The sequence below is a fragment of the Trichechus manatus genome, unplaced genomic scaffold (assembly GCF_000243295.1).
Source record: "Trichechus manatus latirostris isolate Lorelei unplaced genomic scaffold, TriManLat1.0 scaffold00118, whole genome shotgun sequence".
NCBI lineage: Eukaryota > Metazoa > Chordata > Mammalia > Sirenia > Trichechidae > Trichechus > Trichechus manatus.
Genome location: NW_004444054.1, coordinates 7,801,800 through 7,817,448, shown reverse-complemented (window position 1 = coordinate 7,817,448; position 15,649 = coordinate 7,801,800). Strand labels below are relative to the sequence as shown.

The 15,649-nt window shown below is 37.7% G+C and overlaps 2 protein-coding genes across 2 annotated transcripts in view; both read right to left on the bottom strand.

Moving 5' to 3' along the window:
- The window catches only part of LOC101342522 (putative methyltransferase-like protein 21E pseudogene), a 47,243-nt gene extending 36,582 nt beyond the window's left edge, over positions 1–10,661 (bottom strand). Inside the window, exon 1 of the mRNA XM_023738549.1 lies at positions 10,640–10,661. Within this exon, the coding sequence (XP_023594317.1) occupies positions 10,640–10,661 (22 nt within the window). The remainder of the gene's footprint in view (positions 1–10,639) is intronic.
- Positions 8,914–15,649, bottom strand: part of ERCC5 (ERCC excision repair 5, endonuclease) — a 47,324-nt gene continuing 40,588 nt past the window's right edge. The window contains exon 14 of the mRNA XM_023738548.1: positions 8,914–14,911. Coding sequence (XP_023594316.1) covers positions 14,321–14,911 — 591 coding nt within the window. The 3' untranslated portion in view covers positions 8,914–14,320. The remainder of the gene's footprint in view (positions 14,912–15,649) is intronic.

Below are 15,649 nucleotides of genomic sequence, written 5' to 3'. Positions count from 1 at the left end.
AAATATATATATAAATATAGATACCAGAATTCGAACTTAGGTTTTTTTTCCCCCCAAGAACATGATATACTTACTCCAAAAATTATATGGAAGAATAAATGTGCATGAAAATTCAGCTTTGCAGAAGAACAAGGGGTAGGGGAGAATTACTCTATTAGATATTTAGATCCACCACAAAGCCGTAGTAATAAAAACAGTACAGTCCTGGTACAACAGATAAATGGACCAATGGGAAAAGCAGAAATCTCAGAGACAGACCATTGAAGATATAGGTGATGGGTAAGATGACCCATTATATAAAGAAAATAAAACTGCATCTCTATGTAGCATCTATTATAAAGGTGGATTCCAGATGGATTAAAGACCTAAATCTGAAAGCCAAAACAACAGAGTTAACAGTAGATAATGTAGGAGGATCTCTTTTTAAAGACTTCTTTGATAAAACCTGCAATACACAAAATATTGATGAATATCCTTATACCAAAAGTAAAGATTTCTATTCAGCAAAGGACATCATGGACAAAGTTAAAAGACAGATGACAGATGGGAGAGAACATACTCTGCAAGGTCTAAAACTGAAAAATGACTAATCTCTAGAATACACAAGAAATTGGTATAATCTCTAAATTAACAAGGAAAAAGATAGTGACTGTATTGAAAAATTAGCAAAGGATAGGAACTGTCACATTATAGGAGAGAAAATCAGAAAAGCCACAAAGCATAAGGAGATATTCAAACTCAGACATATGCAAATTAAAACAAGTTATCACTCTATATGCTTTAAATTGACAAAAATTAGAAAGTTGGACAGTGCTGAATGCTGGTGGACTTGTGAGGCAGTGGAACTTCAAGTTGCAGTCATTCTGGAGAGTCATCTAACAGTATTTTGATACATTAAATATATGTCTTATGACCCAGAAATCCCACTCCTATATATATATATATCCGAGCAAAATTTGCACACGAGTCCATAAGTGGCTATGTATGAGAATATCCATCACTACATCTGTGGTGGTAGTGGGAGTTGGAAGTAATCCATGTCCATCACTAGAGTAAGGTGGTGAATGCATATCTTGGAATGCCACGGAGCAGTTAGAAGCCCAGATTAGATCTATGCATAGCAACATGGAAACAACTTAAAAGCATACTACAAGGTAGAAAAAAAAACTTACATAATGATATCTGTAACACCAACAATTATTTAAATTTAAACTCTGTGCCCAAAACATGTTTCACAAAAACGTATACAAGTGGAAAGATACACACCAAAGGCTCTAAAATGAGTGGCAGAAGGAAGCAGAGAAAGGAAAAGAGTGGGAAACGGGTGAAAGGGAATTAATGAATAAATAAACCAGTGTATGAATGAATGAAACATACAGATATGCATACCACAGTAGGCATGAATTAATGATGAGAGTGCACCATGAACTAATAGGTATAACTGACTCATACCTCTGTACCTGAGACTCAAAAATAAGTAAGGAAAGAAACAAACAACCAATATAAATATTTCTGAGGAATTTCTCATTCTGGTCTTCATAGCAGCCACATTCCTCCTAGAGAATTTATTTCACAAATATCAACAGCTGAAAATCTTAACATTTTACAACTTTATAATTATTCACTTTTAAAACATATACAGCACTCAAAAATAAAATGCCATAGAATCATAAAACCTCAAGATGGGAAAACCTTAGTTGCCTTCTAGCCTAACCTTGGACCTAATTCTGGAACCTCACATTCATGTTAGCTGCATACTCAACTTGGTCAACCTCTATTGAATATTTCCAGTGATGGTGAATCCACTAATTCACAAGGTGCCCGTTCTGGCAATTTAAATACTTGATTATTGGAAGTTTTTCCTAATATTAAACCAAAATCTGACACCAGGGATTTTTTTTTTTTGATCTATTATTTCTAAGTGTAAGCTCAAAGATGAACATTAAAAAAAAAAAAAAAGTTCCAAAATGTTAGGGTGGGGGGACTATGCAAAGAAAAAACCTATGAGTTCAGTGCCAGTCTTCAAAATTCTGCACTCAACACTAAGTGAAGGCCTCAAGAGATTTACAGATTTCTCCACTGCATTGAAACAAGAATCCCACTGAGAGGGCCTTGAGTCCCAGAGTCCCAAAGGAAGAGGTCATTAGAAAGCTCTGTCCTATAAGCTCCAATGATACCACTTCCTAGTGTTCAGGGAATAGAATGGCAAGATGGAGGTAAATTAAGTTTGCCATTGCTGAAAACTTCCACTGAAGGCCACGGTCCCAGCAGGGACTTTCTGCCCTAAATTCTGTGATCCCTAGTAAAGCTTTCCTAAGGACCCAAACAGAACCAGGCATGCCCAAGAAAACTCTAACATAACTACATATCATAGGAAGGACTCAGTTTACCATCCCACCCTACTACCACCACAAACATTGACCCTTGGCAGAGATGCAGAGAAAACAAAGAGATAAAAAATTGATATTCTTCAGCAAGAGCCACCGCTTTCAATATATTTCGCTATACTTTTCCATAAAATCTGCATGTATTCAGATTCAGTAAGAGTGCTAAGAACCAACTAATATTGGTAATATGTTTTACTTGAACTTTCACTTTCATTTCACTATATTCACTTGCCTTTGCTAAGACTGGAAGCGGGGCAACGTTTGCTGTGGAAGTTCTTTAGGGAAAAGTAGAGAACATTAATAGCTTCTTTGACCTTTAGCTGAATTTGTCCTCTAGGGCCTTTTTTCACACTCCTTGTAAATGTGCCACTTCTTTGACAAGTCACCTAAGGTATCAGGGATTAATAGATGTTAAAGTACACTAAATCCCAGGAGAACCCCCTAAAGTTCCGATCTTTTATATAAAAACTTTGCCAGTTAATATTTACTGGTACATTCTGACTTCTCTGACTTCGCACTTTCTTTTAAAGGTTAGTTGGCCAGATTAGGGCTGCTGTCCTAGCAGCTACAGGATGATAACAAATGAAGTCCTGTTTTGTTTGTTTCTTTACTACATCTTTCTAAATACACAGACACACTCACTTCTGTTAAAGAATGACCACATCTTTACCTTTATACAGAAAATGAGTTTATTTTTTCCCATACAAAAATTTAAACATACATTGTTATGACTCTAATTGCTCTCCCCATACTGTGACAGCCCACTCCTCCTTTCCACCCAATTCCCCATGTCCATTCAACCAGCTCCTAACCCTCTCTGCCTTCCCATCTCACCTCCAGACAGAAGCTGCCCGTTTATTCTCTTGTATCCACTTGAGCTAAGAGGCACACTCCTCACGAGTTATCACTTTATGTCCCACAGTCCAGTCCAATCCCTGTCTGAAGAGTTGGCCTTGGAAATTGTTTTAGTTCTGGGCTCATAGAGATCCAGGGGCCATGCTTTCCGGGGTTCCTCCAGTCTCAGTCAGACCATTAAGTCTGGTCTTCTTACTAGAATTTGAGTTCTGCACCCCACCTCTCTCCTGCTCCATCAGGGACTCTCTGCTGTGTTCCCTGTTGAGATGGGCCCACACAAGTCTACACAGGGGGAAGATCACTCGAAGTCCATGGATCCCTTATGCCTGTGCCTGGGCAAAGGAGCTGTGCCTACCCTTGGTTCCTGGCTTTGGGGAGCTGGCAGTTTATTTTTTCCCATTTGTTAATTTGTTCACTCTCCAAGGCAGGGAGAATAGCTCCAGGCATTTGACGGATTCTACTTCCAGCCCAGGGGACTCAGCAATTGCTGAAGCCAGTCTGGGACCCAGTACAGAGCAGGGACCGGGGAGGTAAACAGGAGAGAGGTTTTTCCCTAAGGGGGGTGTTTTTGATCCTCTCGGTAGGCCGTACGAAATTACTTATCTTTCGCAGATGAGGGCTGTTTCTCACTGGTTCTGGGTGGCCGAGTAGACCCTCAGTGGCTGGGTATCTCCCGGTGTAGAAAACGTGCCTCCTGAGCATGGCTGATTGCCCGCCTCACCACTCATACCCGCGCTGATCAGGCCTGAAGGGCTCAGGCTCTCGCTGGGTCAGGTCTGGCAACTTCTCACTGCTTCCAAACTCTCTCTCCCTCCCCCTGCCACTCAGTCTGGTTCCTCAACTCTGCCTTTGATGTTCAGGGCTCCCAGATTCCCATATATAATCAAATTACTTGTTTTTTCGGGTCTTTGTTGAAAGAGGGTCCACTGGAAGCGTCTGACTACTCCACCATCTTGGCCCCGCCTCAGGAAATGAGATTTTTCAATATGAAAACATATACTGTAATTGAAAAGTATTTGCACCATCAAAATTAAGTTATTTTCAAAGAGATGTCATGAAGCAACCATAGCCACTATTAATTGTATATACACTCTAACAGCAGACAACTCTGTCCTATCATATATGGTGATTCAAAATTACTTATGTACAACTAAAATACCTATGTATTATATGGAAAACAGTATCAGATTAAATAAAATTTAATTGACAATGTTTTATATTAATATATTCTTCTGTATTTAAATACTATTATGAATACTATAGGTCTTCCATAAAAAGTAACCCTCAAAAATAATTAGCACATAATTAGTAACATAAAACCAAAATAAATTGAACTCGGCTGCTTAAAATAATGTCTAGATATAATATGTAGGATTTTTTTAAAAAACCACATGCACACACACACACACAACAACTGTTTTCGTTTTAAGAATTTTGGCTGCCGTCTTCCAGCACGAACTTCTATGTAAAGTTTCTAAAGTAACAATTTGAATAGAAATTTTTTTATTTCAGTCAAAAGACAAGTTTAATTTTAAGTTTTAGCAATAACACTGCAATTTCAAGATTGATAACAAAAATATCTGAACTGAAATCTAATGAAAAAAGCTGCTCTGTTAGAAAGGCATTACTGGAGTGGCCTTGTTGTAATAAGACGAAGGAACCTCTTCGCCAAACATAAATTACTAAGAACATGTCCCTCAATTTGCATGCTCAGTTATTTGTTGAATATGGGACTAAATGTTAAGAAGATTAATGAGTTAGTAGATAATTTACTTGTTTTTAGTTAAGATTTAAAGTACAATTTCCTCTAAAAATTAATAGAATTATCATATAATGAAATTCTAACATACATTTCTGAAGAATAATTTTTCCACGTATAAAAAACAAAGACTGTTGCCGTTGAGTCGGTTCTGACCCTATAGGACAGAGTAGAACTGCCCCATGGGGTTTCCAAGGAGCAACTGGTAGATTCAAACTACCGATCTTTTGGTTAGCAGCCAAGCTCTTAACCACTGTGCCACCAGGGCTCCACTTTTCCACATATATTCTCCCTTTATTATCTAGCACTCAGGCCCCATGAAACTGGGTAAGCTTCCACAGAATACTCTATCTTGGCTTCCCCATGTGAAAAAGGAGAATACCTGATTTTCTGTACCTTTAGATAAAAACTATCAGCTATAATCTTAGAAAGAAGCCCTGGTGGCACAACGGTTAAGCGCTCGGCTGCTAACCAAAAGGTTGGTGGTTCAGACCCACCCAGTGGCTCTGCAGAAGAAACACCTGGTGATCGGCTTCCGTAAAGATTACAGCCAAGAAAATCCTATGGGGCAGTTCTACTCTGTCACATGGGGTCGCTGTGAGTCAGAATATACTCAACAGCACCCAACAATGACAACGTAATCTTAGAATATTATTTTATTAATGAATTTAAAATTGAAACATAAATATTAAAACAAAGTTTAAATAAAATATAATTAAGACATAATATTACAATATGTTGATAGCTTGGGCTCATCTATTTAATGCTTTTTGATACCATATCTTCATTTTATAAATACAAAAAAGTCTTAACATCATTTTCCTGCTATTAAATCTTTGCTGACAGTGAATAAAAACCTACCAGGTGTTCTTTTTCTCCTGACAACTAAAGGGGTTTCGACTACGAAGTGAAAATTAGCAAGATTTTACCACATTATGATGATGATTTTCTTCAGAGGCAAATTTGACAATGAATTGGCTTCCAATGCAGGGTTGCAAGAAGCCTGCAAAAATACAGGCTCTGTGTATATTCTTCTCTTTTATGCTTTTAAGGTCAATAGCAACAATAATAAATGGAAGGGTCAGAGTACAGAAATACACACACACACACACACACACACACACACACACACACTTTAATAACGATGACAAGTGAATTCAAGCTTCTATTTGAAGGCTGTCATGAAAAATCTGTCAGCGAAATTTAAAATAAAAACCCTCTGCTAAAGGAAAGAGACTGTCATTCAACCAAAATATCTTTTCAGAGATGAATGTCTTGTGCTTCTTAGAAATGCCTAGAGATTTAAAAAAAAAAAAAAAAAAAGTTAAAGATATTTTCAGATTAGTAAATGGTCACGGGCTAACCTGAAAGATCCAGTTTTGAATGCCTCAGCAATGTCAAAGTCTTGGGCCCAGACCAATTCCTGAGAAGATTCCATAAATATCTTCTGTCTGTAAGTCGGCTTATTTTCAATGGTACAGAAGCTGTAACTCCAATCAAGTAGGCCAAACGATACTACATTTTTACGTCTTTATAGAAGAAAGAAAATTAATCTTTCACTGAGACTTCTCAGTAGGGGATAAACAAAGAACGAAAATTAGTTGTACTCAAGAGTTTGCTGCTGAGATCATGGTGGGGACAGACAAGTATACAAATTTCAAGGAAGTATGACAAGTGCTATGAGATATTTCTAAAGAGCTATGGGAAGGACCAAAGAGCTATGGGAAGGACCATGGTTGATTGAATCAGGAGGTACCTTCTAAAGGAAGAGACATTTGAACTGAGTTTGAGGAATGAAAAAGGCTGCCAGGCAGACAGGAAGTACAGAGAAGGGAGACGGAACACCTGCCAAGGCATGGCAGCCAGCTGGGGAGCCGTTGGAAGCTAGGTGGGGCTAGTGTACAAGGCGTGTGCTGAGGAGTTCAAGAGAATAAGCAGGCAGAAGTAGGATAGGGTCAGGCTTACATGCAATGGTGACTTTTATTCTGTAAGGGAAGGAGGAGCCAATAGAGGTTTTTAAAAGGAAATGACACGATCAGACTTGATACTGAAGAACTTACCTCTGGGAGCAGTGTAGCTGAAGGACTGGCTACCTTTGACAGCAATTAGAAGGCTGCTGTAATAACCTAGATAAACTATGACTAGAGTCTGAACTAAGGCAGCAGCACTGGGTGTATTAATATTAATACATTAATTTTGCCTTAATGTATGTATGTGTGTGTTTTTGAAATAGAGATAAATCTCCCACAGAGACCAAGAATTAACACTCAAACCTGAGGTTTTTAAGACATCTGAGGAAAACTATTATATTTAACAGTTATTTTTACTCAACATGTGGAAAATGTGTTAGTCTTATTTATCAGATACTTATATGGGTTACTTTTTTAAGCATTTGAAATGTGCTAATGAAAGAATATCTATGTACTGTAGACACAGAATATATATGCACTATAGTACTCCAGTGGAGCCCTGGTGGTGCAGTGGTTAAAAGCTCAGCTGCTAACCAAAAGGTCAGCAGTTCAAGTCCACCACTCACTCTTTGGAAACAATGTAGGGCAGTTCTACCCTGTCCTATAGGGTCACTATGAGTCAGAATTTGGGTTTTGGGTCTTTTTACAGCACTCCAATTAATCTGTTACCTCAAACTGTAGTTTGCTATGTTTCTTAAACAATAAAATTGCTCAAATATACTTTCATGTTCATACATTAAGGCAATATTGTTTATAACCCAACTTTACAAATTTACAAAGATCCTCATGAAGGATTTTGATGTAGCATCCTTTTATCCTAGGTCCTTAAGAGAATCAAATGAGGGGTGATCACAAATACAAGATGATCACTGATGAACAAAGGGTTACCCAACAGGCTTAAATTATAGCTCATTCATTCATTCACTCATTTATTAGGCACCCATTTATTAAGAACCTGGGGACTCTGAATACAAAGACAGACCAACATATAAGCGCTACTACAGAGGCTTAACGAGGTGACTCAAAAACAGAAAAGAGAGAGCTCTCACATCTTGGAGAGCTCAGGAAAGAAAGACCTGAGTCTTGATGATTATGAGTTTATCAGTCAAAGAAGAGAGGGGAAGGCATTCTGTACCCAGGAAATAACAAAAGCCCATTAGCAAAAATTCTCTTGATCAATTTCCCTACTTGAAAAAATCTGAGAACTAGAATACAGAGTAAGTGGGTGGGGTAGCATGGGATAAAGCATTCTTCATGCCATGCTAAGAAGTTCTGATTTCATCCCACAGGAAATACTGCAGCATTTAAAGAATTTTGAGCAGACGACAGATATGGCAAGATTTGGATTTTTAAAAGATCATGCAGGCTAAAAGATTAGACAGGCCAATGAAACAAAATAAGACTGAGGGGGGCACACCAGCCCAAGGGCAAGGACAAGAAGGCAGGAAGGGACAGGAAAGCTGATAACTGGAACTTTCTCACAACCATGCTGCAGTCTGAAGCTCTTCCTACACAATCTATCCTTCTCCATCTCCTTTCCCAGGCATCAGCTTGTACGGTGAAGGCTCTTCCTGCCTACTTCTCCTCCTTCCTTCTTTATCCTTCATGAGAACTCCCCCAACAAATCTCTTAAATATTTAATCCCATTTTAGCATCTGCTCCTCAGAGGACTCAGACTGACACAAAACGATATGACAAACCGACACCTCCGGTAGGATGTCAAGTAAGCAACTGGAGTGACAGATACGAACCTTGGATTAGGACGACCCTACCCCAAGGCTGCAGGCCCTTAGGAGTACTCCGCTACTTTATAACACATTGTTGAATGTGCTAACAGCTGGAGAGTGGCTGTTGGCAAGAGGCAGGCAACATAGGATATTTGGATGAGGCTTCAGAAAACTTAAATTATAATATGGCGTTAGAAACCATATATAGAGGAATCTTTTAGCATCCACCATAGTCCTAACTTTAATCTGTATATAAATACGTGATCCTATGATTCTTGGATCTTTATGCCAGTAATGCAATATGAGATCTGGGCTATGGGTTTGCTCTGCCCCTTCCAAGAGCAAGATGCTAAGTATAAAAGAGATAAGAGAGGAAAAGTCAATATCCCTTAGTACTTGAGAACTGAGTGTTCCTCTAGCTAGTGGAAGCCTTTCCAGCAAAATGCTATCTGACTGTGCTCCAATAACACACTTAATCCCCTTAGCACTGTACTTACGAACGTATTTTCAAAGCTTTAATTAGCTATATAGATGATTATGGGATGTGTTTGTTCATGTTGTAAAATATTTTAATACTAATTCTGTCTCAACCTTACCTTGAACTTCTTCCATTTCCTTTGTAATTTGCCAAATTATTGTGCGCACAGTTGAAACCAAGAATAGTTACTAATGGTAATGATAATGATGTACTTTTATTCATAAACCCCACAGAAATTGCATCTTCATTCCAATCTTCTAAATGGTTGAATTCTCTAAGTGATTATGACTTTCAATGTTTAGGTTTGCAAAAATCACTACAGTAAAACCACTCATGTTTAAGCCACATAAGCTGCCAACACTGGGCACGCACCCAGCTATCTTGGCCTAAAGATATGCTCACCTAGGTAGAAGCCACCTGTTACCTCCTAAAAGGAAAACACAGAATTATAGTTCTTAGAAAAGATCTACAGTGTGTGTAGATAAGGAAAGAAAGAAATCAAGATAATTAAATTTGTATTACAGCTGTTCTACAAAAACATGGTAATCTTTCTATTATTCTAAGTCAAAAGTGTTACGTCTGCACACTTTTTATCTCAAGACAGTGCAGACAGTTATTAAGTAATCTATGCAAAGTTGCACTTGATATTGAAGGCTATGTAAAACACTGAAGTCCCTGGGTGGCACAAATGGTTAATATGCTCTGCTGCTAACCAAAAGGTTGGAGGTCCGCCCCAACTCAGAGGTGCCTCGGAAAAAAGGCCTGGCTATCTACTTCTAAGAAATCAGCCGTTGAAAACCCCATGGAGCACAGCTCTACTCCGACACACGTGGGCTCACCATAAGTCAAAATCAACTCAACAGCAACTGGTACTAGTAAAAACGGTGAATCCATTTCAAACAACCACACTGGTAGTAGAATTCAAACTTCAGATTCTCCTTGCATCTAGAGGTCAAATGACATTATGTATTTGCCTCTAATGAATACATCAGAGATCATTAACAAAGGCTCTAAATGTTTTTGTAGTCTAGATACATCTTTTCTCTAAACATTAGTGAAAACTTGTAGTTTTACATAAAACTATCTTTATCTCTCTTACAATCTTCTTATCTGAAATGAAGTAACCTAGAAGTTGCAATCAAGCACTTGGGCAAAAAATGCATTCCACTTTTGCAGATTGAAAAGCAAAAACAAACCCTAAGTAATCCCTCAGTCTATGTGTGCAATTTATAGTCTGTCAAATTTAGCACTGACCTACCATCAGGACTATAGGTATTACAGCAGTAATACTAAGCATTATTAGAGATATTTGCAGATTAGCAAACACAAGATATAAAATGCAGTTGATAAAATACCTAGTTCCCTTTAAGACATTAATGAACACTGCAAGGGTAAGATTTTATATTCTATTTTTTGTTGTAGAATAGATGGATCACGTTACATAAAGAAAAAAACAGATTTACCTTTTTGAGCGTCTGGATCCATTAAGCGATTAATTAATGGATGGCTATACTTCAATGTTTTCTTGAACATTTCTTGAAGACTAGGCAAATAATACATTAGAATATCCAACAGTGATAAATTCAAAATGTGTACTGATTGCTTTAATATTTACCTACTAATGTTTAATTTCAAATATAACAGGGATAATTATTCTAAAATATTCTATATTAATAAATTATGATTTAAGACCATCTAAACACAATCTATCTAGTACAAATCTATATTAGAACAAAGACTTAGTGTCAGAAATTTTAGAAGCTACTAAAAAAAGAAACAAAAGAAACATTCAACTGACTACTTTAGCTGTCACAAAGAAAGGTATCATCTTTATACTGACTAGTAAGATAGCAATCCTAAACTTTAAGAGGTGATTAAAACACTGGGAAAAAATGGGTTTAGTTCAGAGCTGTGAAAACCATGGTATTAATCTAATACAAGGTCTTCTTCAGAACAATAGACGCAAAATTCAGTTGTTCCCTCTGATGCATCATTAGCACGCATGCAATGTCAAACAGCCCACCTGCCAAATGGTTTTTTGAGTAGCTTGTACTTCAAAGAGTCCACAAAATCTCAACAAACATACATAAAACTAAAGAAATTAAGGTATTTTATGCCTCTAAAATAGAGCATATAATGTGAACAAGCTTAAATATGTTGCTATTCAAACTGGGGAAAATAACAATTTGACGTTTACATCTTAATTTTGGGTCCTATAATAAATAATAATTACACTATCATGAATTAACATAGTACTCCTTTCTTCCAAGGATCTCAAAACACTTGTCATAGTCACTACATTTTTCCTTACAGTATCCCTCAGTTAGTTAAAAGACAAATTATTTTCCCTACAGTTTACAAAGGAGGAAAACAAGAAGGCTAAGTCACTGAGGTCACATACTAAACAACAGCAAAGGTGGTCACACATTCTGTTCCCTATTTAGCATTCCTCCCACTAAATACAGCAGTCTTTATTATACATGCTTGCCTATAAGTCCAATATTTGTTAAATGTTAAATCTGAACATACCTAAATAAGGCTGAGTTTCTAGAAGGTTAAAAGGTATCATCCACAACTTTTGTTTTCCTGGCGAGACCTCTAATAGTGCCTGAAAGAATAGCAACAAAGCAAGCGGTTTACTATTGTAACACACTGGCAACAAGTCCACACAGAAGGGATTAAGAATCCTGACAGCTGCAGCTTCAGAGCCCTCGGTATACAGCAATGCAGTTTTGGAATGCCCATAAAGGGCTGAAGAACAGTAGGATTATTCCACGTGAGTGTCTGATGATAAGAACAGAGCAAGAGCTAGCAGGTGAATATAAACCAGTCCTGTGAGTGAGTGAAAACTATCTGGGGGAGGTAACCCAGTTTTTTAACTTTGATGCCAAGAGTTATTCTAAGGCTCTATGGCTGTGGCGTGCTATCAAATGGAGGCCGTGGATTTTTCATGTCACTTGTCTTGGTGTGAAAATCACTTTCTGAATGAGACAACTGCACCAGAATATTTGAGAATGTGTGCAGCATTGCGCTGGACCCCGGAATCAAAGTAGGTGATCTTCTCCTTATCCAGACTGAACAGGAAGACTGAGGATGGATGACTATCTGTCCATGTGCACATGAGCATATATGTGCCTCTCAGAATACTTGTTTCTCTTGTCACTGAAGGTATCCCCAGTAGTTATTATGGGTAACAAAATCAAGCAGCATTATAAAATTAAACCTAGGAGGAGGGTGAGCACTGCTTCTAAGAAACACCTTATATGCCATGATTTATATAAAGTTGAATCAAGATCATTATTAATATATTGGACAGAAGTAGGAGTCTGGGGCCTGATTTTAGTTATTCCTGTCAATAATTAGCTTATTGTTTTAACACATTTACTTAGTATGTTTCTTGGCTTCCTCATCTACAAAAGAATATAAAAGGCACACAGTATACATGTGTGTAATGAATACTTTAGGTTAAAACACTGGAAAGTTCAAAATCCTAACCAATGCAAAGTATTACTCATAGGCAGTTAATTCAGGGCAGAGGATTTGCCTCTTTCTTGGCTCTTTTTAGAACAAGCAGAAAGTGTCATTTGCTGAATAAAAATCACCTGTCTTTTTCAAGGAGTTATTTAAAAGATTATGCAATCCTCAGTGTTGGATTTCTTCACAGACAGAATCCTTAAATCGATCATCCTAACCAACACGATGACAGTGATTCTTTCAGTTATATTAAACTGTTTATTAAGTACAGAGACTTCCGCCTCCAGACATAAGCAGCCCATAGCAGACCTCTGCTTCTACTGACAACTAGAAGAGCAGATTTTAAACACACATGTGCACACACACACAAACACACACACCTAACAGAAGACATCAGAGAGCTGCCACGGCCGCCAGAAATCTTGTGCATTTGCTGATGTGTGTAGAGAAAGAAGCTGAGAAGCCAAAGACAGCACAACTCAAGGGCGCCAGCAGAACTTTAGGCAACGTCATAGGCGACCTCATAGAACAGGGGAGACAAATAGTGTTTGGGGCTGTCAAGGCAGCCAGGAATTGAGGGCCCGAGAATACAGGAAGAAGGGACGGAGGAGCAAGCCTGACGCTGAGCACTGACTTTTCACTCAAGCCATTTCCTGATAAAGCTGTCAGGACAAGCGGCTAATTTGCCAAGCATTAAGTAGCTAAAATCAGAGAAAGCTCCAACGAAGAGGGAAACGCTCAGGCTATTAGTTGGTACCCCTGGAAAACTACCTTCTAGGAATGGGAAAAAATGAGAGGAGTCTTATAGACTGTAAACCAGCCTTGAATCCATTTTGTCGCTGATCAGCTTGTTCTTAACCTAAGCACCCAGTAGTTTGGGTGTTGTTACTGTGAGATGTCTCAGCAGGAGCAATCTTAAAATAACCTCAGCTGGTCCACGCTGAAGAAACATCTGTGTTAACAATAATGAATCCCTGGAAGCCACTCCTAGAGCTGGCCAACCTATACCAGTTCAATTATAGACCTGAGCCCCCAAATCCATTTACACAGAAGTCAGCTTTTGACAACGTAAGTATTTTAAAAGCCCAACATCATGGTACAGAGGTTCCCATACAGTTAGTGCTCCCTATATAGGTTTTCTAATTATTTGCAATAACCATAGAAAACATATTCTTGTAATATGTTCCAGTAGTGAGATTCCCTCTTGTTATTCTTTCAACGGGTGCCTGAGGGAAAACAGGAAGCAGCAGGATACAGGCCTTTATGTAGTTGTGTGGGACTGCCACTACTGTGGTATGAAAAATAAGGATACTTTTCCTCCTAAGTCTGAAAGTCAGAAGGAAGGCATATTTAGAGTGAGTGCTGATGAGTAGAAATCCTTCTTTAAAAAACGAATATGGTCAGAGAGCATCAGACGTTGGAAATACGAATAGACAACACCTGTGAATGTAAGGAAATAATCAATGAAATAGAAAACACCAGAAAAAGTAACATATTAGGAAACAAATAATTATAAAGTTTAGCACTCATATATTTAAAAACCACACACCAAATACAAAGACTGTGCAAATTTGTTTAATTTTATTATTTCCTCACAGCAAATTCATTAGGCAATATTACAGAAATACATGTATATATACACACAGGCACAGAAAATAGATATTCTTACATTAGGTTTTCCTTTTCCTTCCTCCTGCATTCCTCAGTTTCCTCTTTTTCTTTCCAAACACAGACCTGGCGGTCACCAGGACTACTTTTGTTTTCTCTTCATCATCATCACTAGAGCTGCTGGTAGTCTCACCTTCATCCTTTACATGACTGTGTTTCACTGTGTTCTGCAAATCTGAAGGGCTGATTTTTGACTCTTTAGCTGCTTTTCCCCTTCGGATGTTAATTAAAGATAAACTTTCAGCATCCTCGCCTGAATATGCATCAGAGGATTCTGAGAGGTAGGCCTCCCCCAAAAACCCACCACGTTCATTCTCTCGTTTAGAATCAGAAAGCCTCTTTCTTTTCAGGCTTGATGAATCTTTCAATTTATTTGCTACACTTCTCTTCTGGGTTTTTCCTTTTACCTTATCAAGTAACTCAAATTCTTTCTCCATAGCAACAGAAACTGCTTCTATTTCACTGGCTTCTTCTTCCCGTTCCTTCCTCAGCATACATGTGACAGCTCTGCTGAGTCTCTGGCTCTTAATACCCTTAGCATCTTGTCTCTCCTGTTGAGCTAATCGAAAGAAGGAATCAATTCGAAGCTGCGTCTAAAAAAAATAGAATAACAATAAATTAGACAAGCAAGGTTTCTAAAACAAATCAAAGATCCCAACCTTAATCACTGGCGTTGGACTATTATGTCAGAGAATACTAATTTATTATGTCTCAAAAACTGGTTCTCTCCCAAATGAATTAATCTATATCGTAAGTAGTACTTATACCAACCTTGGCAACTGTCTACATCTCAAATATGAAAATCTCTTACCAAGCACTCAAAAAGTGTCACATATTTTTTGGTAGCCACATCTATTGCCTTCCTTTGCAGCAACATAATTTTAGAGGGTCTATTTCTAAATTCTATTTTCTTCTTTAAAAAACACTACCATTCAATTTCTTTAGGAAGCAATATCACAGTCTATATTATGAGTCATAAGAAATATTCATGTCTTTGGTTCAACAAGTGTACTTTTAGGAAGATTTTTTAAAAGAGTTTACATATGAGAAAAACTATATGCCTAATATTCATTACAGCATTATTTATGAAAAACTGAAATATAAAGGTCTAACAAGTAAACTGAACTAATTAAGTCAAATTCCCTTGATGGAATGTAATCTGGTCATTTGAAATTATGAAAACTATGCAGTAACACAGAAAAAAAAAACTTTATGTTAATAAGTGGGGGGGATATAAAGTTGTAATTATTTGTTACCATACTTAAATGCAACTTATAATTAAAAACTAAATAAATGCGTGAATGGTGAAGGAGGGGAAAATAAAAGGAAAT